At 41.3% G+C, this 23,430-nt stretch overlaps 1 protein-coding gene across 2 annotated transcripts in view; it reads right to left on the bottom strand.

Annotated features, from left to right (window-relative positions):
- Positions 1-609: 609 nt before the first annotated feature.
- Positions 610-23,430, bottom strand: part of SHB (SH2 domain containing adaptor protein B) — a 49,633-nt gene continuing 26,812 nt past the window's right edge. The window contains exons 3-6 of one of the 2 annotated variants that reach the window (XM_074166527.1): positions 21,970-22,185; positions 14,395-14,566; positions 9,970-10,089; positions 610-3,530 (exon numbers count right to left, since the gene is read on the bottom strand). In XM_074166527.1, the coding sequence (XP_074022628.1) occupies positions 3,347-3,530; positions 9,970-10,089; positions 14,395-14,566; positions 21,970-22,185 (692 nt within the window). In that variant the 3' untranslated portion in view covers positions 610-3,346. The remainder of the gene's footprint in view (positions 3,531-9,969; positions 10,090-14,394; positions 14,567-21,969; positions 22,186-23,430) is intronic. The other variant, XM_074166526.1, reaches the window with a different exon arrangement.

The following is a 23,430-nucleotide window of genomic DNA, read 5'->3' as shown; positions in this document are numbered from 1 at the left end:
GTGGAAATGTGTGTTTTGTACCTTTATGTCCTGGATCTAAAGACTTAATTTCAAAGTCAGAGAATAAACTGTTATTATCAAGTACAGAATCAATGACTGTACTTCCACAAACCATAACAATTTTTCCAATTATGGAAGGAGCTGTGAGATGTAATTTTGGCCACTAAAACTCTCCTACATACAGATGTTCACAGCTCAGGGACTTTCATCACACTGTGAAATACTAATTAAAATAGAAGCCTAATTAACATGTCTCCTAAAGTCTGCAAAAAGCGATTCACCAGTGTTATGCTGTAAACAGCAATAACTGGATTCCTTGAGCATTTCAAGAAATTGAACAGCAAAGGCATTCACACATGTACCTGTGCTGTTTTGGCACAGCCCTTGCAAACGTGCACATTGTCAAGAGAATTACTCAGGGCAGAACTGAGCCATATGATTTTCCAGACTCCAAACCAGATTATAGCCTAATGATTATTTTCACTACACAATTAAGACACACAAACACAAGTTGTTCTTAAAGGCCACTTCAACTATTGTCTGTTGAAGATAATCTGAGCACACATTGACAACTAGAGAAAGAAAAGGGAGAGGTATATAATTTTTTTTAAAATAAACTTTTAATGTGCTATATAGGCATGAACTCTATGAGATCTTCCACCTATATGCAATACTACACACTGCAACACACCACATTTTCACCATACATTAAAAATTCTGGGAAGAATATTCCTTCATTGGAAAAATATCATACAATCACTTAAATAAACAAAGACAACATTACAGTGCAAACAAAATCCTGGTTTTATTTATTCTGCAATTACTGAATACTTTCTAGAAGTCTTTTTAAAAAATAATCGAATAAAACTTTCCACAGATAAGCAACATTTTCCGAGATGATTTCCTCTTGCTGAATCAAGGATCCTGATCTGATCCTTGAAGCTGTAATAAACTGTATACACAGTGTATGATGCATCTTCACCTGATTTGTATGAAGCAAGGGATCCCAACCCAAAATTTGCAGACAGCAATAAAGCGGCATCTGCTGGCTTCAGCTGAGTTTCAATCAGGCTCATGACAAGAAAGTTTTGGTACAACAGTCATCTCTATGAGCTAAGGACAATGTGTTTAGAGAAGCCTGGGAAGGCCTTGGTTAACAATGTTGTTAGATTCTACTGGTAATTGCTGTAGGAGAGAGTAGGGGCTTACTTTTCTGTTACAGAAGAAGAAAAACAGGCCATAGAACAGCAACAATGCCAAATTCTCAAAAAATGCACTTCAACATGCAAAATAAGAAATATGACATATTTCTGTCCCAAGGGGCATAATGGAGTTGCCAGAGCTCACACAGGCAAAGATTCAGCAGATGCAATCTGATACCTAATCTCTGAGAGCTTTGCCACATTCATGAACTCCTACTCTGATGAGATAACAATATGCTAACTTAAAAGTGCCTGCATGCTCTTGCCAATCGGGTGATGTTAAGAGGAGAATGAAGAGTTCTGCAAAGATTTTAGGGAAATAAAAAGTGCATGTAGGTGAGTACATGAAAAAGGGGATGTTTGGTTTCACTTGGAGAGGAATATTGTCTCTTTATACATTGTGCCACCCTTCTTTCAGAAAACCAGTGAGAACGAATTCCAATGCAGCTTTAAATTCTGTGTGAGATAGGAACAGTTTGATCCATTACTGTTGCTGCACGGATCAGCACTGGGCTCCTCATATATGTATGATCCACTCTTGTTCGAACCGTGTTGGATGTCATATAAAGAACAAGGCAGGCCTAAAAGGAGGCAGAACATTCATCACCAATTACATTATATGGGAAATCCTTGAGGTTCTTATCAGATTCGACAATACAATGAAGCACTATGTTTACAGGCAGTAAGTGGTTATTCCACTGAAATTTTCAGATTTGCACTTCTTTCTAAGCAAACATAAAAGGGAGTAATAGGTAAGAAAGCTGAATTAAATAACACACAATTTCACAGTCCTATTGCAGTCTGTAAAATACATAAACTGCATATAACCAGTTTGCTGCTACAACAGCTGATAGGTTATTGCACAACATTCTAGACATAGGTAGGAGATGGCACAAAGTGAGGACTATGAGGTTATTGATTCCCCAGTTCCAATTTTTGCACAATTCTATTTTTTTCACTTTTCCCATCCAACAAGCACACAGAGCATGTAGAAAATCTCTCTCAAGTGGATGGGCATTGAGTTAGCATAACTAAGGTACAGAGCAGCTTCTGAACTGCTTCTGGCTGACAGTGACTGAAATACAGCAGGAGGCTTCTGCTCATGGTGGAAATGAACACTGGCCAGAAGGTATGTGTCAAGGGACAACATTTTAAGAATGCCTTGGTACACCAGAAAAACAAATTCTGCTCTGCTACATACCACAGTTCTCAATTATGCAGCTGCAAAAGCCATCTTATGGAAAGGCAGTGTGACACGCACTTGTTAGTTTGCTACTTCAGTACGACAACTGTTTGATCCAGATGAATGAGCAAGTGATGATTGCTAAAGGCTTTGACCACCCTCATGCATAAATACTCAGCCACATATTAAAATGACTCATTCTCAACTACTTAAAACATTACGGTGTAACTGCCCCAAACAGAAGTAGCTGCCTGCATCTATGAATAAAACTTGCAAATGAAGACAGTAACCCTTAAGAGATTAGTGTACCAAAAAAGATAAAAATATATAACAAACTACTTTTTAATTACATTCCCTATTCATAAATAATTGACCATGATTTACTCTCACAAAATTATTTTAAGATTGTGTGCCTAATAGTTTCATTCAACTATCCCCAAAACATTCAACTATCCCCAAAAGCTGCATTAAAAAAAACAAAACCCACCAGGGTAAGTGACCAGAGACGCAGGGACTTGCCTGCTAGGTAACTCTTTCTCAGGTCCACCAAGAATATCCTTAAGGTCCCTCAGAGTCAGGTTACTCTTTCACATGGAGAAGTTTCTTAGGGTAGTAAGACAATAAAAGTTGCTGGTGTTTTACTGCTGAGTAGAACTTGTTTATTCTTCTTAAAACATGGAGGAAGAACTTTTGTTGGGAGAGAAGCTCTGGGAAGGTTATCTGTTCTGCTTGCACTAAAATAAGATTTCTTTCTCTTATGTAGAAGCAGTCTTAGAGGCATGCTGCAGCATAAGAATCTATACACACAGTCCCATACACAACTCTGCAGAGCGCTCATGTTCCCAAGACTAAAGGTTGCCACTCTCCATCACAGACTCAAACACTGAATTTCAGCAATGAATTATGCGCAACTCAGCTTACTTCTCACCTCCCATCCACAGGAAGGGGTGAGACTAGATTATTAGAGGGTCCGCACAGCCACAGGGTAGAGCAGTGACAAATGTTCTGCTCCTTTGATAGGCAGCTTTTTTGTGGTGTAGTAGTGGATGACTTCAGGAACACTGTCGAAGGGAGGGCTGTTCTGACCCAAGATGTATTTCTCTTTGGTTTTCATCAGTTTCATGTGCATAAAACCTTGACTGCTCCTGCAAGGAAAACAAAGCGTTAGCTCATGTTGTGCATAGTGAAGAGGGTAGCAGCACCACGACAGGCTCTCCTTTGTGAGGTAGGGGAACGTAGGAGATCAAAATGCAAGTAGTTGCTGGGTGACACACCAAGACAGTGGCCGGACTCTGACAGACAGTGACTGCAAGCTGCAAGCCCCCATGGACAGTCTGACACAAAGGCAGCCTAAGCTAGTATTTTGTTTTCACCACCTGTGCTGTCTGGATCCAGGTGCAAGGCTGTCTTACCCTGGAATCGGTCCAGATGTGTGCCAGAAGACAACCCCTTTCCTGTCCCTCTGTGTTTTCCTGTGAACACTCACTTTTCACTACAGCCAGTCTTTACTTCTGAGACAAAAGGCATCATTGATTTTGGCCTGCCAGGGGCCTGAGGGTCTCTTCATAGGCGCATGGGCAGGCCATGACCCTGACTCAGGTGAGGAAAGGCCTGCCCTGTCCTGTGGATGTCTCAGGACAGACCACACCCATCCCACCCTTGCAGCAACTGCCCAGAGCATGGCTATGTGCAGAACCTGGTGGCTTCCACTGGGAAAACTTCCTTAGATGAGCCCATTCCCACGATTAACGGCATAAAGACTTTCACCTGCACTATACTGAGTAAAGGCTGCTATCCTGCAGCCCTTCTGCAGGCAGAAGCTAGTCTGTGACTTCCACACCAGAAGTGTTCTATTCCTAGATGACCTGCCTGCGTGCACAGTATGCTGCCTCTTTGAGGAAAAGCTTGTGATTACACAGGTAAGAGGAGAGTAGCACAGTAACTGCTAACACGTTAACCAGTACACGGTAACACGGTAACTGTCTGTTGCTGCAAAAGCAACCCATCCAACATAATGCCACTCTGATGGGTAGCACCACATTGCCATAGTACCACAGGTGGTAGAGCTGACCTCATCTCTTCCCAACAGTGACCCTTCAGCGTCTGCTCTCTTTAGCATGTCAGGTAGGCTATTTTAAGAGTCTAGACAGGAGAAAACAAGAACAAAGGACAGCCCCTATACTTCAAGATGTTAAAATGAGGCCTAGAGGCTTTTTACAGCTTGCTTGATGTCCCACTCCCTTTCTGGCTCAAAATCATTGTTTCTTCCAAGTGTGTTCAGGGACAAAGACAATAGTGTTAAAACTGCAGTCAGTCTATGTCAGCAAGGAAATCAAGTTTAAGATGACACAGAAACAAATCATGCCATGTTAAAAGCAGCTTCTCTGAAATCTGCTGTTTTCTAGTTAGCACATGCAGCATTCCCTTCAGAAGTGCCTGTAGCACAATCAAGCTCCTATCTTTCAGATTTGTTCAACAATTCTCTGATGAAGTGACAGTTTCTAGTGAGCAGAAACCACTGCAGGCATTGTAATTATAGCTCTACAAACTTAAAATATTGCTCTAAATATCAATTTTTTAGCAGAAAAAAATCTCTCTTGAATCATAACTGCTTTCTAAGTTATTTCCTTTAAACAAGGGTGGGTGGCATCTTCAAATACTTTATTATAAGGAGAGATGTATTGTTCCCTTCCTTCAGTTCACTATGCATCTGCTCTGCTACAAAACGCCTTAAAATTGTGCAGATAAATTAATGGAATTACAGGTGCATGCCAATTTCAGGAGTATAGCAAGAACTGGAGAAGAATCTTCCACGTATACTTTAATGCAGAAAGGGCAATGACACATCAGAAAGAAAATGCATATAATGTAAACAAACTGCTACAAGCCATGAATACATGACAGACACCTATTGCTTCCCTGATAAGGATCTATGCAGATGCTTAAGTTTGTGTAGTACATAGTCATTGAGCTTACCATATATGATGTCTATGGCTACCAGAATTCCAAAAATGAACAAAAAGCATCTCCTCTATATCATTACAGGTCAGCCTTTGGGGCGGACACACTCACACTGAAGGTGGGTAAAAAAGAATGTGACTTAGAAGTTATTGATAGCAGCCTAAATGGAATTCAACCAAGGCAAATAGAAAGCTCCTGCCCTTGGGATGGAATAAACACAGGGAGCCGTGCAAGCTGGGGCATGACTGTCCAGAAAAGGAACTATGGTCGAAAGGACAGAACACGATTCAGCGGTCTGTCCATGAAGGCCTATTGCACCCTGGGCTGTGTGGCAAAAGCGTAGCCACCTGCTGGAAGGAAATGACTGCTTCCTCTACAGAGCACTGGTGAGGCTGCATCTGTGTCTGTAATAGGTGTGAGGGCTGCCCATAAAAAAGTGAAGCCAACTCTGAAGCAAGTCCAGAACAGGCCATTAAACATGGTCTAGGGGTGGGTGCACATGATGTATGAGGATAGGCTAAGAGAACTGTATCTGTCCAGTCTGGAGAGGAAAAGGTGAGATAGAAGGTTTCAGGTTGCAGTCATCCATTGCTTAAATGGGAGAATTACAGAGAAGATGGAAGTTTCTCGGAGTCAACAAGCACAAGCTGCAACAAAGAGTTCCCACTGGACATAGGGAAAAGCTGCTTCTTTATGACAGTGGTACAGCTCTGGGAACAGGCTCAGACAGGTCAGGAGTTCTCCATCCTCACAAGTTTTCCTAATTCACCTGCACAAGGCACTCAGCATCCTGATGAGTATGTCCTGTGTGGAGCAGGGCATTGGACTAGACACCTCCAGAGGTCCACTTCCAACTAGATTCTCTCTAGAAGTCCATGATTAATCTTTACCATTTGTATATTCTCAGAAACCACTAAGTAGAGCTTCTAGTTCAACAAAAAATTCAATTTGAAACATTTGTAAAGCTGTACTATTAAAGAAAAAAGATCAAAAAAGAAGCCAAGAAACCTATGAAATTTACCTGACACCAATAGGTTTTACTTGGTTTACTGTGCCCAGCTTGGGGTAGTACTCTCTTTTCTTCTACACAGTAGAGAGTCTTCCAGCCTCTCATGTGGAGGGTCCTAGCTCAAGACAACTCCACCTGCTTTTACAAGTTTTACAACATTCTTTTTTGAGGGAGGTTGGTCTTCACACATCCAGCAGGCCTTAAGGTCTCATTCAGCCTGCCATGAGAGCACACAGCTGATAAAGGACTTGGTGCTCTATCCTAGCAATTACCCTACCTAATGGGTAAAGGGAATGTTCTTAGGAACAACATAGGAAGAAAAGTAGAAAGTCAGAAGCAGGTTTGACAGTGGTGGGGAAGCTAAGAAATGTTATGGTTGAAATCCAGTAAATCTTTTTATTTCAGATGTTCTTAGGAAGCCTTTGTTGTCCTCCTCTCTCTTGCTTTTGGCAAGGACTGCTGCCAAGTATATGCTCTTGTGAATCACAGGTAACTTACTATTTGAACAGACACATCAGCTCAAGGACATACAACAGCAGCAGTGGTCCCAAACTCCAGCCCCTTCCCTTTGGTTCCAACAAGCCAACAGAAGGAGCTATGTGCTTTAATGGAAATCAAACAGAACCCAAACAATTTTGTCCCAGTCAAAGGGTTTTAGGACAACCTTGCTTCATAGAGCTTTCAGACCACTATGCAACAGCTCACGGAGAACACATCGACTCTAGTTTCCATTACCAGCATATCACCCAACACTAACAGAAATCAGCAAGCATGCAGGTGCAAGGGCAAGACAGGCTTCAAGTAGAGGGGAACCGGAAATAGCTATGGACATTAGCCCTTCAGTTCTGTCAGAAAGTAAAAGCCCGTGTTGCTCTTATGCCTCTCCAGACTACTGAAGGTCGGTTGTATGGCTCACAGTGGTCTCTGGCTAACTGGTGTGGAGAGTCTGAGGATAGTCATGCTTGGGCCTACTATCATCAGTGGATCAGGCTGGACAGCACTTGATCTAGAGACCTTTAGAGTCCCATGGGATAACAGGCAGCCTTAAGGCATTGCTGAGATCATTCTGGCATTTCAATTCACAAGGTCAGAGCTCAGTCACAGCTTGCCTATGTTAAGTCATGCATTGAAGAAGTGGGATTAAATTATGAGATGAAAGCGTAAGGGAAATGTCTGAATATACAAAGCCTGCTGGGGTAGACTTGGAGGGTAGCCATAGGGCACAAGGAGCCTTACTGACTGTGATAAGTAACTTTTATGCCTTTGGACCTAGCAGCAAGCCAAATAGAGCTTCACTGATCCATTCTGGGAGACAGAGCTGTATCTACAATTAGCAAAAAGGTCTCAGTCCTTCCTGCAAAACATACCACAATGGGTCTGGCAATCAAGACACCCCTTAATTTTCAAGGTACGGAAAATGAACTGACAAGAAGAGAGAATAAATAGTAAGGTGTGGAGAGTAACATGTTATCCAGAAAGCAGTTTATGCATAGAAGATCAAATCGAAGTTACTATAATTTTACCAGAAGCATGGAAACTCACACAGTTTTTGGGAAACAGAGGCAGTATACATCTAATCAAAAGACCTCTAAGAAACAGATATCAAAAAGTTGGCAGCCACAGAACACAACAACTAGAACAGAATCATGAAATGTGGGGCTTAAGACAATTGCCTATGTTCCCTACAACCTCTTATCATCAGCTTCAATTTGGGCAGCAATGAATTTGGTGAAATCATGGCAGGAAACAATTAAAACTACAGTCAGCTTGAAAGCCAGTAGTTGCATATTAGCATATACCTGCACTCTCTAATGTTAGTGTCACAGAATACTTCCTGAGATGTCATTCCATGGAAACACAGGCCATACAGTATGTGCTAAGCAGGGACGCTATACAGACCATATCAGAGCAGGACATACAACAAGGAAGCAGGGCAAATTTCGCAAGAAGTGAGAGGCATAGTCTAACCAGCATGGACATTCAGGAGTTACTCACAGAGAAGACCTGCTAATTTTTTCCACTGTAGCATCTACCAACTCCAGAGCTATGATTCAAGAACCATATCCTAATGCAGTTATTATAGGTTAATGAAATAGCTTACAAGGTTGCAAGTTTATAATGAGAGTAAATTACACATGGCTGGTCAGACTTAATTTTGTGCTACAGTTTTATTAACAAGTATCACCCCAAGTGTGTCTTTACAGCATGCTACTAGATGCTCTGCAGCCAGTACTTTTCATTTCACACATCATAAATGCGTCAGCAAAATAAAACAGAAGTTTAAAGCAGATCCTTAAAGATCTGCTAGCTCTGTTCTGCTCCCTTGTCCCTCAAGGCTGTTTCCCAGAGGGGTCCAATTGCTGAATAACTCGTTGAACAGCTGGAATTTTGCTTTCTTAAAATTCAGGGTCCTGACTTTACCCTTCAACTTGACCCATACCCCTCAGGACTGTGAACTCCACCAGTACATGATCACTGCAGCCCAGGCTGCCTCCACTCTTGATGTAACTGATGAGCTCACCTGCATTGGTGATCACCAGGACCAGCACCACATCCCCTCTGGTATGGCTGTCTATTACCTGGCTTAAGAAGTTATCCTCAATGCACTCCAAAAGCCTCCTAGATTGCCTACAGCTTACCATTCTACTTTTACAGAAGATTTTGAGGTGGATGAAGTCCCCACAGCAGGATGAGAGTCTGAGAGCACAATGCCTCCTGCAGTAAGAAGGCTTGGTCAATAGGGTCCCCTTGATTGGATGGCCTGCAGTAGACACCAACCACAGGGTTCCCTTTGTTGCCTCAATCTCTAATTCTCATCCATAAGCTTTCAACCTGCTTGTAGGTACTCTTAAGAGACAGCTCTTCACAATCTATGCATTTCTTGATGTAGAGGGCAATGCCTCCACCCCTCCTTCCTCAAGGGGCTTCTTTTTCTCCTGCAAGGAAAACCTAGAAAATTTTCCTTTGCTGGAAATGCAAGTGAGCTTATGTCCCTACCCCTAGCAGGAGGATTGGACTAGATGATCTTTGAAGGTCCCTTCCAACCCAAACCATTCTATGATTCTGTTCTATGATACGTTGCAGCCAACATCTGTAACGTACCCTGATCAGCCTAAGGTAGGTGAGGGAAGTTCAAAGCAGCACTAAGATTGGAACGACACTTACTTCCTAATTCTGTAGATATCCTTGATCCTGGGCTTTTTACTTTCAAGAGTTGTAGCAATACTGTACCTCTCTACCACAGCAAACCACATGAAGCCTTTCTTCCAGGTATGAAGCAAAAAGAATAAAACCCCCAAATGATACAATTGCTTACCAAGCCTGAAGCAGAAGTAGCGGGAGCCTTTCAAATCAGAATCAGAAAAAAAATAATCCAAGTTTATTTAGTTAAATGGGCACCAAATAAAGACTATAAATCTCTTAACATCCCCGAATTGCAAGGTCCTAATTCAATGACTGTCACTATACATCATGCAGACTGACAATCTCAAATTCTCTGGGTGCCCTTCTGAGCTCAACCAGTGCAGCAACAGACTGGATCTTTTTCTCTTCTTGCACTATAGAAGTTATGGCTTATAAATTACGTTTATTATGTTTTCCTGACAAGTACTTACTTCAGTGAAAGAGAATAGTCATGCTTGCTTGTTTGACTATTTCTTACAAGGTAGCTACACTCTTTACATAAACGTAACAGGTTTTCTGCATCTGTCCGACTGATTGCTCCATGATACCATCTAGGAAAAAGCAGAGATATTAATACACACACATGTTCCATCCCATACTCCTTTCAATACTTTGTTTCCTTAAGGTATCAATACTGGTTAATATCACCTGGATATCTTTAAGATCTAACATCTATGAACAAAAAGCACATTGCTTGCATTATCTGAAGTTAACTTTGCAACTTGGAGGCCTGTAGTTCCTGTTAGCTGAAGGAAAAAATTAGATAAGGAGAGCATGCAACAGGATTGTTGTACATATTTATGTAAGAAATTCCCACTCAGAGCAACAAATTATATCTTGCAAGTAGTAGATCCACAAGATACACATTTACTCTATTTCATCCCTGTGATATATCAGTATTTAAACTGGTATACAAAAGAACAAAAAGAAAACAAACAAAAGCAAACAAAAAGAAAATAACATCTAAAGAATATGAACAGTTAGTAGTGGAAAAGTTTTGCTAAAATAAATCTTTGAGAAAGGAGAAAAAGTGATAAAGTGTGAGTATCTGTAACAAAGACACTTGTTTTAAACACAGCTGTGACAACTCAGAGTGCTTTAAGTAAATCTCTGTGGGTCTGTGGAGTGGGTATGATAAATTCAGGGAAGAAAGGAAATGGGGAGATGAGAGGTGGGTCCTTCACTAAACTGACCACTACAACTGAAGAACCTCTTCAGCATGTGCTGCTTTGTATCAGCTATTAAAATCTCACAGTAAATGCTTTGATGCTTCCCCCAGGCTTCTCAAGCAACTACAACTCTGAGGAAGATCTCTCCCTTCCTGCAATTGCCAGATACACTTTGAAGCATGATGTGACACTACCACGCCTGTCTAAGCAGTACAATGCTTCATCAGAAGTGCTCTCTGTCTGTTATTACCAGGAGCTATCACCAGCGTTGTGCAAGTAAGTTTTCTTTCATTTGTTGTGATTTTATTTCTTTGTTGAACTCACTCTAAGGGAGATGTTCCAACTAAAAAGTGAATAAAGACAAGATGGATCTCTTTGACAGAAGTCATGCTCTTAACTAATTTGTGCTAATGTCAGTTTCATTGTCAAATCTGATGAATATGCTAAAAAAAGTTGGTGCTCAAATTAAAAATTCATTGTGTGACAGGTTAAAACCAAAGTCTGCTTTAGAGAAAGCTAAAAACAAGGTTATACTATTGTATATTCAAGACAGGCTAGAAAGGGAGGCGCTGACAGCTCCATCACTTCATAAATAGAATTGAGACACAGATGTGAATGTTTTCAGGTAGTGTTCTCCCTATCTCCCATTATTTACTGCTGAAGAATATTTCTCAACAAGCATTTTAAAGACTAGGTTGTATTCTGAGTGTAAGGGAAGAATATTAACACTAAGTGTAAAACAGAAAATAGATTTGGGAGAGTCTACAAGTTATTCCTATTAGCTATAAATATTTTTTCTTTCTTTTCTCCCAAAAGGGCCAAATAAAACCAAATTAAATATGATTTAGCCAAAACCAGGGAGATATACTTCCCTCTGAATATCAGAGTCTAGGGTCTCATGTATTCTTCAGATCTCATGTTCCACAGTTGGCAGAGAGGTTCATGGAAAAAGAATGCAGGGCTGGTTCCAGGAAGCAAAACCTGCTTTTTAAACAGTTGGAAAAAACCCCAAAGAAGCCTGAAGACAACTGCTGATGGCAGAACATCTGATTCAGAAGTGATGCCTGGAAGCTGTTTTGGCTGAGAGTAAACAGCAGCATGCAAAAGTGTAATTACTTATGAATCATATGCCCATGTAAATGGGAGACTCAGATTGCTCCTGTTCTAGCTAGCTTGCAAGATAAGCGTAGTGCTATAATCAGCTTAAAGTTCCTGACTAATTTCCTGTTTCAACTGCATTGGGTCTTTTTGCACTGGGTGTGTCTATTTTTTAAATATCAACATATAAGTATTGTGCAGAAAGGTCAAAGATTCAAATGTTAATGATGCGATCACAAAATAGTGAAACGACAACTTGTGAAAGATACCCATACAAAAGCATGGGACACAAAAACCTGAAGACATGCATGTCATCTAAGATATCTTGGAAAACGTAGTCACACAATGCAAACCTGAAAGCAAAATTCAAACATAATCACACATTCGATCTCTACCAGGATCTCCTCCCAAGATTGAAAACATCCTGATTGTGATTTATAGAATGTCCTTCCTGATGTCCCTTACTTTCTCAGTGCTCAGGTTTCAGCCACTAAGTGGCCACAGCTCCATTGAAGACAGGACAGCTGCATCAATTATACAGCAAGTATAATCGGTTATTACAGTTCATATAACGCACAACACCACTCTGTTTCTGAATTGGTCAGAGCAAAACAGGAAGTCACCAGATCTTGCATATAAGGCTGGGAGGGATTAATTTTCAGTAAGACAATGGAAACAACAGAACACACTTTCTTTTTTTCACTGTTATTGAGGAAATGGAACAAATTCATTCAATTCCCCTGGGTCCATGCATTACTAAGTTCATAGTTACAGATTTCTAAATCACAAGCAACTAAAAATATTTGCTTGATATATTATCACACCTTGGTATTTCTGCCTGTTTGGGAAACCTCTTAACCTACCTATCCACTTTTCAACTTGCACGCTTCCCTTCCTCTAGATCTTGTACTCCTTTCTACAAAAGCAGACTCAATTTTTGTAGAGAAAGATGGAATAGTTTGGCATGTGCTGTGGAGAGGTCTGATGCTGCTAAACTTGAGCAGTTTGAATTCTTATGAATAATAATAAGGTAAATAATAATACCTAATATTCTAAGGTACAATAAACCTAAAGTTTTCAATTTTCTGATACATTATTGTTAACCTTGCATTCAAGTTTTGTCCTTGAACCTCATGCAATTAACACATGAATAATTAAAGGAAGCAAAACCAGCTCTGCAGTTTTCAGTTATTATCAACTACAAGAGAGAACTACACAACAATATATTTATGAGCCAGAAGTTAATGAACAGATGCTCAACTTCCTGCAGTATTTTAAATATATTTTTTGGGGGTACAGTGGGCTGGACTACCCAAATCTGAGCACCAAATTTTACAATCAAATTTATAGCTTTCTAGTAATTTACCTAACAGTATCAGTGAGTGATCTCACAATAGTGGTTGTTAATTCCTCTGTTGGAGATACATCGACAATCTGTCAATGAGCAGATGGTTCAAAGGCTGAGGTTAATTGGATGGAATATGACACCATGCGGTTGATTTTATTCTCTCTTTCAAGTTTAAGTTCCCAAATATCGCATGTAAAAATAAAATGTCAAAGAAAAAGGAATTTCTGGAACTACTTTCTCTCAGATGCAACTGACAGATGGGATTCTCTCCTACTGAGGATCTGAAGTGCAAAATGATTGCTAATCCTCTCAATACTGCTATCATTCAGGAACAAAGCATTCCCACAAAAAGCACACTCACATCCATGCTAAGTCATGCCCTCCCTCACCTGTGAAAATAAATTCTGCATCTAACTTAGAATGACAGTGTCTGGAGTGGGATTGCCTTCAGGGATTCAAGACATAGCTTACTCACTTTACTGTATGAATCCATTGGCTCCCCAGTGCTTACAAATATCTGTGCAAATTGCTCCACAAGAAAATTTTTCTTTCTTTATGTAACAGGGGATTCTGGCCCCTTCTATGATGCTGCACTTTCGGTATGATACAGGACAGTGGGTCATTCTATCACGCAAGCCAGTCTGTCCAAATGGTTCAAGGAAGGGTAACAATGAGGGAAGACAGCGGCTACCCTTGTGGATACCAGACATTCACTCTAGGGAACTTCCCGAGATGTCTGAGCTGGCAAAATGGCTTCTAAATACCACCCTCAAGTTTGACACTATCAGAGTAGAAATAAGAGTCTTTTCTGAAAACTTTGTAAGTGGTTTTATCAGTCTCTTCCTGGAGCAGTGTTACATCCAGATGCAAGACACATCTGAGGTACCAGAAACATTCTACTCAGCTGCAAATATATGGAATTTGTGCAGTTTTAAAGCACAACTTGTATATGTGTGATATACATCCTTTTTCCCTAATGCAATGTAATCAATGTGGTTCAAAGTGGAATAGCTGCACATACTTGGCAGATAAAATTCACTGTTCCTGAGATGAGTTTCCTGTTTAACTCTATTTTGTCCCCCACAAAAGTTACTTACACTTTGGAGAATAAGAATAGGTTTTTGTGAGTACTGACTTGGAGGATACTGAGGTGGGGGAGCTGGACAGCAGGATCTGGGACACTTGCTGCTCCTGTAAGTGGGGAGGCCAAGAGCTAGAGATCAATTACGGTGCTTACTTACATCTGCTTTTCCAGTTGAATAGTTGGATCTATTCTCTCTCCCAGGATCCCACAAAATTCTGGACTGCCATGTTTGATGTGTTTAAAGCCTCCTCCAGGTGCTCTTAACTGCCTGCGTTGGTCATTTGAGGGACAAGGAGATGCTTGCCGTTTCTCCGTTCCATTAAATTGGGCTGCAAGATACACAATAATTACCTCTCCAGGCAAGGTTAACAAGGACTAAAATAGCTGTAGCACTTCGAGAGGTTTCACACCTTGCAGGGAGAATAAACATGCACCCAGTAGCATTAAAACATAGTCGTCTATCTCCAAAGTTATATGTATCATGTAAAGGTGTTTCTCACTATGCAAAATACAGTCCTAAAACTCTCTTGCCTTTCCAATAATAAAACCCACACTCTTCTGAACCTTTTTACAATAATTAGTGTTTATCTTAACATTTGCTACTTTCTCACCCAAGATATGATACTGTTAAACATGTAACAGTAACAAAGATAGGCTTTCGCTCACTTGCCATAATTACAATAACAAACCAGTGAGAACATATAGAATCCAGCTTGCCTCAGTTTATGTGGAACCATCCTAACAGTGATCTGGGTGCAAATACAAACAGCTAACACCCGTCTACCCACATCAGAACTACTGGCAATAAATCAAAACTGTATCCACTTATACAATGCTGGCACAAAGCTTTTGTCGTGAAACACTAAGGTACGAAGTGACAAAAAGGGAGATTGGGATTTGTTAGTTTCTCTCACAAATTATACTACTCCAAGAAAAGCAGTAGGACTTAGTTTGCAAAGCTGTAATGTCCTAGAGCACTGCTACATCTGTAGCAGAGCACATACTAATGATGTCAGCATCCTCATTCTGCATTTGCTACACTTACACTTGCAGACTCTACATATCTTTAATTTCAAAAAATTAAAGTGCAGGATACTGACAGAAACAGTGAAAGGAGCTACCCACAGCGTCTTCCTGATTCTTACTGCCTTCTACGGTTTGCTTCTTCATCAAAAGCTAACACTCCTAGCTGCAGGTGGATTATTGTTTTAAGGTCATCTAGCAGGGACCAGGCAGAAAAAAACTTCACTGTAGGAGAAGGCAAACAGTGTGCACGAACACACACAGTGCAATCAGCTCTTCTGTGAGTTTCAACAGGAAGATCAGAGAAAAAGTTGCAAGGACAATTAAAGGAACTCCCTACAACAGCATGTTGTAGATCTCATACATTTAGAACTCAACTTACTGTAACACAGTCAGTTAGGCACGTGGCTACTAGTACTCCCTGTTTTAAAGCAGCTGTATACAACAGTAAGACAGCTGTAATTTCAAAAAGACAATGCGAACAGAACAGAGATGTGCTGGACATGAGACATGTTTTGGAGCAATTTTTTTTGTTATTTTCATATGTCTTCCTTATGGGGCTTAGGACACTTCTGAATTTCCCCTCTACTCAGAGAAAGTAGGCACAAGTTATTGAAAAAATTGGGCAAATATGTTCAATAATATTCTGAAGTATTCATGGCAGAAATATGCTGATTATTTCTTAAAATGGAAACTCAGATTTAACCGCATTACTGGATAATGAAAGCTGAGTAGCATAACAAGGAGAAACATTTCATATATGTACTTGCCAGTGACATAATATATTAACAGCATTATTATTTCAGCTGTAAGAAAAACACCTAGATGGAATTTGGGAAGTCTGTGCAAACTGGTGAACTTAATGTCAGCTTCTTACCATGCAACATCTTTCAGATACCAAAAAAGTCAGTTCACAAAGCAAACATGAAACTCAGTTCTGACTGCAAACAATAATATCTGTACAATATGATGGTTAGAAGCAGGGTCTGTTCTGCAAAAATAGCACAAAGTTAAATTCCAGATGCTTCTGAATGTTTTCTCTGTCTGAAAAGCTCAGATATGTCTCTGGGCTCCTGCCCTATTTCTTTTTTTTTTTTTTTTGTGAATTAAATTGGCAGGAAGAAGCAGTCTGAAAGGGATATCCAGGCAGGTTAAACTGACAAGTGCAATACCCCATCAGGCACTAACCTATGCAATGTTGTTGTCATCGTGTGTGATATGCGAGTTTTGCTGCTCTAAGCCCTCTCTACACGGAAGTTGTAGTATACACAGTGAAGGTTCAGAAGCTCAATTCCATGCAGCTTCTGTTTACATAGCCTTTACAATTATAGAACTGACTGCATACCTGACCCTTCCTCACTCTCTATGTGGTTGGCCTCTTATCCTCTGCTCTGTGGCTGGTGCCATACCCCTCTGGTGGAAGCATGACAGAACTCCCTTGGTTCAAGTCCCCTATGGTCATACGTACCAGCTTTCTGTGCAACAGCACTTATAGGCAGCAGAGATGATCAATTTTGGCATCTACAGATCCTCCTTCAAGGACTCCATTATCAGTGCTGAAAACTAGTACCAGATCTCCCTCTTCATAACAGAAATAACACTTATTTTGTAAAGCAACACTAAGATGGGCTCTACAGACTTCACATGCATTTCCTTTACCCAAAGGTTTGCTATTCTCATATGACAGCCTGGAAAGGCCTGATTAGCAATATTTTAATTTTAATTTAGTGTGCTTTCATAAAAGTTAACTACATAATGCTTAGAAGAATATTTTCACATAGATCAGTCATCAAACCTCATATTGGATGGATTGTGCCTTATTAATTTACAGTTACATGTAGACAAACTAAAAACTACAGATAAAGAAAAAAATCAATAAAACTGAGATTTTTTTTTTTAAATCAACATTCAAAAAAACGACTTCAGAATTTACCTGATAAAGACCAAAATAGTGGGCATGAAGATGATTACAGAGCTCAAAGACATAACACCAAATGAGTTGTGCACAAAAAGATATGCAGTAGAAACTAGTAGATTTGTTCACTGCATTCAATGAATTAAAAATCAGCCATTTCATATAACATGCACAATACATGAAGAATAAGGGCTAAGATTTCCATATGCACACATATAACTCTTAAGACAATAACTTTTAATCCTCAATACTCCATTTCTGTGACTGCTGTATTACTAATTGAGAAATCTGCAAAGTGTGACCTCACTGCAGACAGATGTGTACTGGTCCCACAGTTTGTATCTCAGTTTTGCTAAAGAATGAAGTTTCTGTTTAGGTATTTTGCATACATCGAAAGATAAATTACTTCTGGGTAGCACACAATCACCTTCCCTGTGTGGGAAGCTCACAATAACTCTGATATTACTCTTAGCCTTTGGAAAATTATCAAAACTAGTATGTAAGAAGTGTCACAGAATCCCTATACTATGCTAAACCACAGAAACAAGCTGCAGAGAGATAAATAGCCCTAAAGAATTCCACCTTCGAAGACTTCCGTGTCACCTGCTCATCATTTGTTCTTCCCTGCCCTTTATGCAGTCCAAGGGCTCTACTTACCCTCTCACCTTCAAACAAAATATGCTTTGCTCAAAAGTAGCTCTAACCCCAAACTGTCCAAGAATACACGCAAGAATGGCTGAACATGCCTCCAGCCAAGTAAACAATGGACAGGTTGGCAAAAATAACTGGAAGCCTTTCAGCTAACACAGTCAGCTCCTTGCAGGAGCTCTTCAACAGAAATCTGTAGTCACTGTAACCCAGACATTCCCATGGTGTCTGGCCTAGCTGAGAGGGCTCAAAGGTTGGGGATGAATGAGGAAGCACACCATCCTTCTTCCTTGTGGACAGAAATGCACACACAGCTAAGAGGAGAGGGTCTTGGGTGATAGGGAGCAGATGTCTGAAGGTGGGAAAAGAAAAATTCCAAGATGTAAGAAGGTAACAGATTGGGACCAGGTATCAGGTAGGAAGATGAATGAGAGAGTCTAGACGTAGATGCAGTTCTGTGGGACAAAAGAAAGGGGAAAAGAAAACCACAAATGAAAGAAAGATGGGCAAGAAGCAGACATCATGGCAAAGGGAAAATGATGGAAACCCCTCCAGAATCTGGAATGGAGAATACAGAAATTCTGTGGAAAACAATACAGAGAGCAGCCTAAGACCCACTGCAAATCCACTGCTTGTGGCTCTGCACAGCCCCTACTGGATGTCCTGTTCTGCAGGACATGCTTGTGGATCCTTCCAGGTAGCAGACACCCTACCCCTACAACAGAGTTACTGCAGATCATGCTGCTGTGTAGTAAGGCTCACCTGTCAGGAGACAGAGGCTGCACATACGCTCTAGGAAAAGGCAGCACTACTGCCATCTCAGGCACACATGAAAAGGCACAGAAGTATCTACTGAACTGAGGCAGACACCAATGCCATAGCATACACACAAAGCTGGCAGCTTTACACACATACCCTAGACTGACATTCAGCATGTGCAAAACAGCCATTGAGGCACTGGAAACCTAGGCTAATGAACAAAGATGTATCACTATCTTGACACACAATAGATAGCCTAAATCATACCCAGGATCTCACAGCCAGGCAATCTGCCAGCATAAGTCTTACAAGCATATTAATTGGTCTAGCAAAAGGGGATAAGCCAGCACAGGTAAACCTGAATCAAAGCTTGCTTCCACCAGGCAGAGCTCAGCAGCAGAACTGTATATCCTACTAAAAGCCACACAAGCAGGTTAAACTTTTGTGTTCATGCTGTTTAGGGAAAGAGACTACTTTACCTGCACAGCATCCAGTAGAAATGGATGCTGGTTTAGGTCCAGGCTTGAAAGAATTATTAGCATATGCTTAATGAGAAAGTGACTGAGCCTGGAACTCCACAAGATTAACTAGCAGCTCACATGCCACAGCAAAGCATGCTGATAGGAAGTAGAAATCAGTTTTCTCTAACCTCCTCTTCTGTTCCATAGGAGCCCAACAAGAGGAAAGGTGATGCTGAGCAAGAGGTTTCTTTTTGAGCAGCTGCTTCAGGTTCATCCATACATCTCTTGCTCCCACCCACATTTCACAGGATGGATACTGGAGATATCACCTTGGCTTGGAAACAAACTCAAATAAACCACACCATAAAGATGCAAGCACGAATGAAGCAGAGAGGCAGAATCACTCTCACAACAGATCACCACTGCTCTACACCACTCTGCTAGAAGAGAACCACATTTCTTTCACCTATCTACCTATTTCTACCTATTAGGGAATCAGGTCAGAAACACTCAAGAAGGGTATTGTCACAACTGACTGTTTACAGAACAGTAGCCCTGTACAGCTGTGGAGAGAAGTTACTTCTCATTTCTGAAGCGTGGCAATATCATGGCACACAGAATTGCAAAGACATAGAATAAGTCAGGTGGAAAGGGACCACGGGTGGTGTCTAGTCCAGCCTTCTCAAGGCAGGGTCTGCTATGTGATCAGATCAAGTTGTTCAGAACTTTATCCAGTCATCGCTTCACACAGGATGAAAAAATATAAAGACAGAGACTGCAAGAGCTTCCAGGACAATTGGTTCTGATGCTTGACCATCCTTGCAGAGGAAAAAAAAAAAATCCCCATATTGAGTCAGAACCTCTCCTGATTCAACTTATGTCTCATCTTCCCATCACACACCTGCTCATTTGTGAAGAACCTGGGGCTCCATCTTATTGAAGATCTCCTCATAGGCATTGGAAAGTTGCTATTACATCCCCCCAAAGCTTTCTTTTCTCCAGGCTAAGCAAGCCCAATTCTCTCTGCGTCTCCTCACAAGTCATGTGCTGCAGTTCCTGTCATTTTGGTGGCTCTCTGCTGACATCAACATTTATCAACATCTTTCTTGCATCAGAATACTGGACACAGCATGACACATGTTGTCGAAGATATGTGATGTAAGGAGGAACGGTCACTTAGCTTGATCTACTGGCTATGCTCCTGTTCGCAGAGGCCAGGGTACTTCAAGTCTTCATCACTGCTGGGGAGGAGCACTGCTAACCACACTTAGTCCACTTTCCCCCAGGACTCCTTAAGCCCCTTTCAGCAAACCTGTAACCCAGCAATTCAGCCCATCCTCAGTCCATATAATTTCAAGGAGTCAGTCTGCTCCAGATGCAGGTCTTTGAGTTTGTCCTGGTTGGATTTTGTAAGCTTATTGTCAGCTCATTTCTCCAGCCTGTCCAGGTCCCACTGAATGGCAGCTGCACACACACACGCGCACTCTCACCCCCTTTTGATATCATTCCAAACTTGATGAGCTGCATTTCCCCTCCTCCTCCAGGTTACTGACAACGATTCTAAACAGGAAGAGTTCCAGAACAGATCCCCTGAGGAATCACACTTATAACCAGACTCCAGGAAGAGTATGAATCACTTAGCACTACCCTTTGAAGTTAATGACCCTGACAGATTTCCTGCATATTTACATATCTAGTAGTCCACCCATCTAGGCTACAGCATTCCGAACCAGGTAACACAGCTGATGCCACAGCACAACATGCTGAAGGCTAAAGTCAACATAGACGACAACTGCTGCTCTCCTTCCATTAACAGATCTATCAGTTTCAATGCAGAAAGCAAACAGGTTTGTCAAGCAGGATTTACCGAGGGTAAATGCATCATTAATGCATTTACCTAATCTTTGCTTTCTAATCATTGCTTTCATGCTTCTTCCAGGCTACCTCCCAAACCCACATCTCTTCCATCCTCATCCCCACAATCATTGCCCCCCCTCCACTTCTCCTTTCCAAGCTTTCTGCCAAGCTGACTCCTAAAAAGGAAGGGGAACAACCCTACTCCTAGATGCAGCTGTTCGCTAGAACATGCCTTTGAGGGGAATATGATAAAGCATGTATGACTCTAGCACTCCACAAAAGCATCCTGGAACATGGTCAGACCAACTGGTACCGCTAGGTTTTGCTGGGCACAGGGGCTCTACGAAAGAAAAAGCTTTGGCCTTTAGAATCGTATCCTCACTGAGTGAAGGCCCCCTCAGCCATTTCTGCAAAGCAACAGAAGGGAAAAAAAAAATGACCAGTGTAACCAATACCAAGCACAGACATTCACAGAGACAGAAAACAGTTTGTGTCAGATCTCCCTGACTGACAAGTTCTGATGTGGGAGACCGTCGGCAGCTCTAAAGGATTAGTCCAAAAACAAGTTCTACATATCCACAGAAATGCTTGCAGTTACAATGAAAATACTCCAAATACCAAGAAACTCATCACTGAGGAGAAGCATGTTACTGCATGCATGTTACATAGCTCTTTTTTGTCTTGCTACTCTAAGAATTGCCCCACAATTTAAGGACCTTGTAAAGCAACTCCCTCGTCATAGAGCCACTCATCAACAAACACTACCTACACCATGTCCATTAAAATGACAGTAGGGGCAAGGAGTGGGAGGAACAGAGGTTTTACTAACATGAACAAAGTGCTGAGATGGTTGACAGTCAGCTGAAGCACCAAACAAAAAGTGCATGTTTCTGCAGCAGGTAAAGATTTGAGACTACCCACATTTGCTTTTCGGAGATTTCTGCTCCCTTCTCTCCCTCCCCCTTCCACTGCCCCCAAAAATAGCAGAAATACTTGATTTCTTCCAAAGAAAAGTATATATGCCATGAGTGTGAGAGAGGATTTCCTGGTTGGGATCTAAGAATCCTACCTGCCAGAGCTGGGATGGTGACTTTGTTCCACTCCCATGGTTGATCATACTCATCTGAAGGTCTGTCATCATCCTGTGGCAATTTGCTTTCTTGTAAATGGTGACTCACCACACTTTCAGAATCAGATTCCACACCACTGCCTTCTGGTTCATAGGGTGTGTCATAGAGCTGCATGCTTTTCTGATGGGATTTCATGACTTCCTGCTTCTGAAACTCTGTTGGCAAGAAAGAAAATTGTGTCAGCATCACTACTAACCATGTCTTATCATTACAGTAAATAATTTTAGAGCACTTAACTTCCACCCATTCCTTAATAGCCACATCATTATACAGATGTCAAGCTTGTACAACACTTCTAAATTCTACCTCTACATTTGGTAACTGTCTGGAAACAAAAGTTTCCTCCAGCTAACAACCACAGCACAAACAGTCTTATGGCTCCACCAACATTCCCCAGCTTGCACAGAGCCAGATTACAGGAAACACACAATCTCTGTCCACCTGTGTAATACATGCTTACAAGCAACTGTACATAAATCCCCAAGAATGTTGAAATTTGTATATGCAGTTAACTCTTCAAGAGGAGATCACTGGGAAGTGCAATTCACAGATACAAAGATCACAAAAAAGAAATCCCACAGCACAATTTTGTATGCCGATAAAAAAATTCTCTGCAGTTAACTCTGCAGGAAATCAGCAGAAAATGAGCAACTACTAGAGCAAGGACACTAAACAAAAGCATTGTTAACTAGAGCTTAACTCACACTGTATTAAGGGACATGTATTTCTTTAAATACATTTCTTTAAAGTCCTGACCTTATAAAACAGTAAACATGAAGCTTCACAAAAAGGAACTGTGTACTGCCCTTCTGAATGCAGCAAACTCAAAACTGCGCTTCGTTAGAAGGAGCACAGCTAGCAAATCAAGGGGCAAGCTGTCATGCCTTCACCCTTGGCCCCAAGGAGGCTACAACCAACAGGTGAGTCCTACTGTATCCAGTCTGCACACTCCCTACAAGGAGTGTGCAAGGGGTGAGCTAGTTCACAAAACCAGAAAGGAACCAGTGCAGAGCTACCAAGATAGCAGGGTTCTAGCGCCTATGATAAGGAGAGATGGTTTTGATTAGTCTGATGAGGGGAAGGCCAGGGGGGATGTAATAGCACCTCTCAGCTGCCTGAAGGGCAGTCAGAGCCAAACCCTTCTGGGGCAATGTCAGAAGATACAACAAGGAGAAACAGACACCAGATGTAGCTTGAGAGATACAAGTGGGACACTGGGGAAACGTTCCTCCCCTGGTGCAGCCCTAGGACAGGTCACCAGGTAGGTTGTGGGAGGTGTCTCCATTCTCTGGAGTTTGCAAAGCTTTGGCTAGACAAAGCCAGGTTCACTCCGTCTACTGATACAAAACTGGATGGAGTGGGTGATAATGAGATAGCTGTACTGCCGCTGAGAGGAATCT

The sequence above is a fragment of the Numenius arquata genome, chromosome Z, assembly GCF_964106895.1.
Source record: "Numenius arquata chromosome Z, bNumArq3.hap1.1, whole genome shotgun sequence".
Taxonomy (NCBI): domain Eukaryota; kingdom Metazoa; phylum Chordata; class Aves; order Charadriiformes; family Scolopacidae; genus Numenius; species Numenius arquata.
The sequence above is the reverse complement of the archived record's forward strand: the minus strand, read 5'-3'. Positions and strand labels throughout refer to the sequence as shown.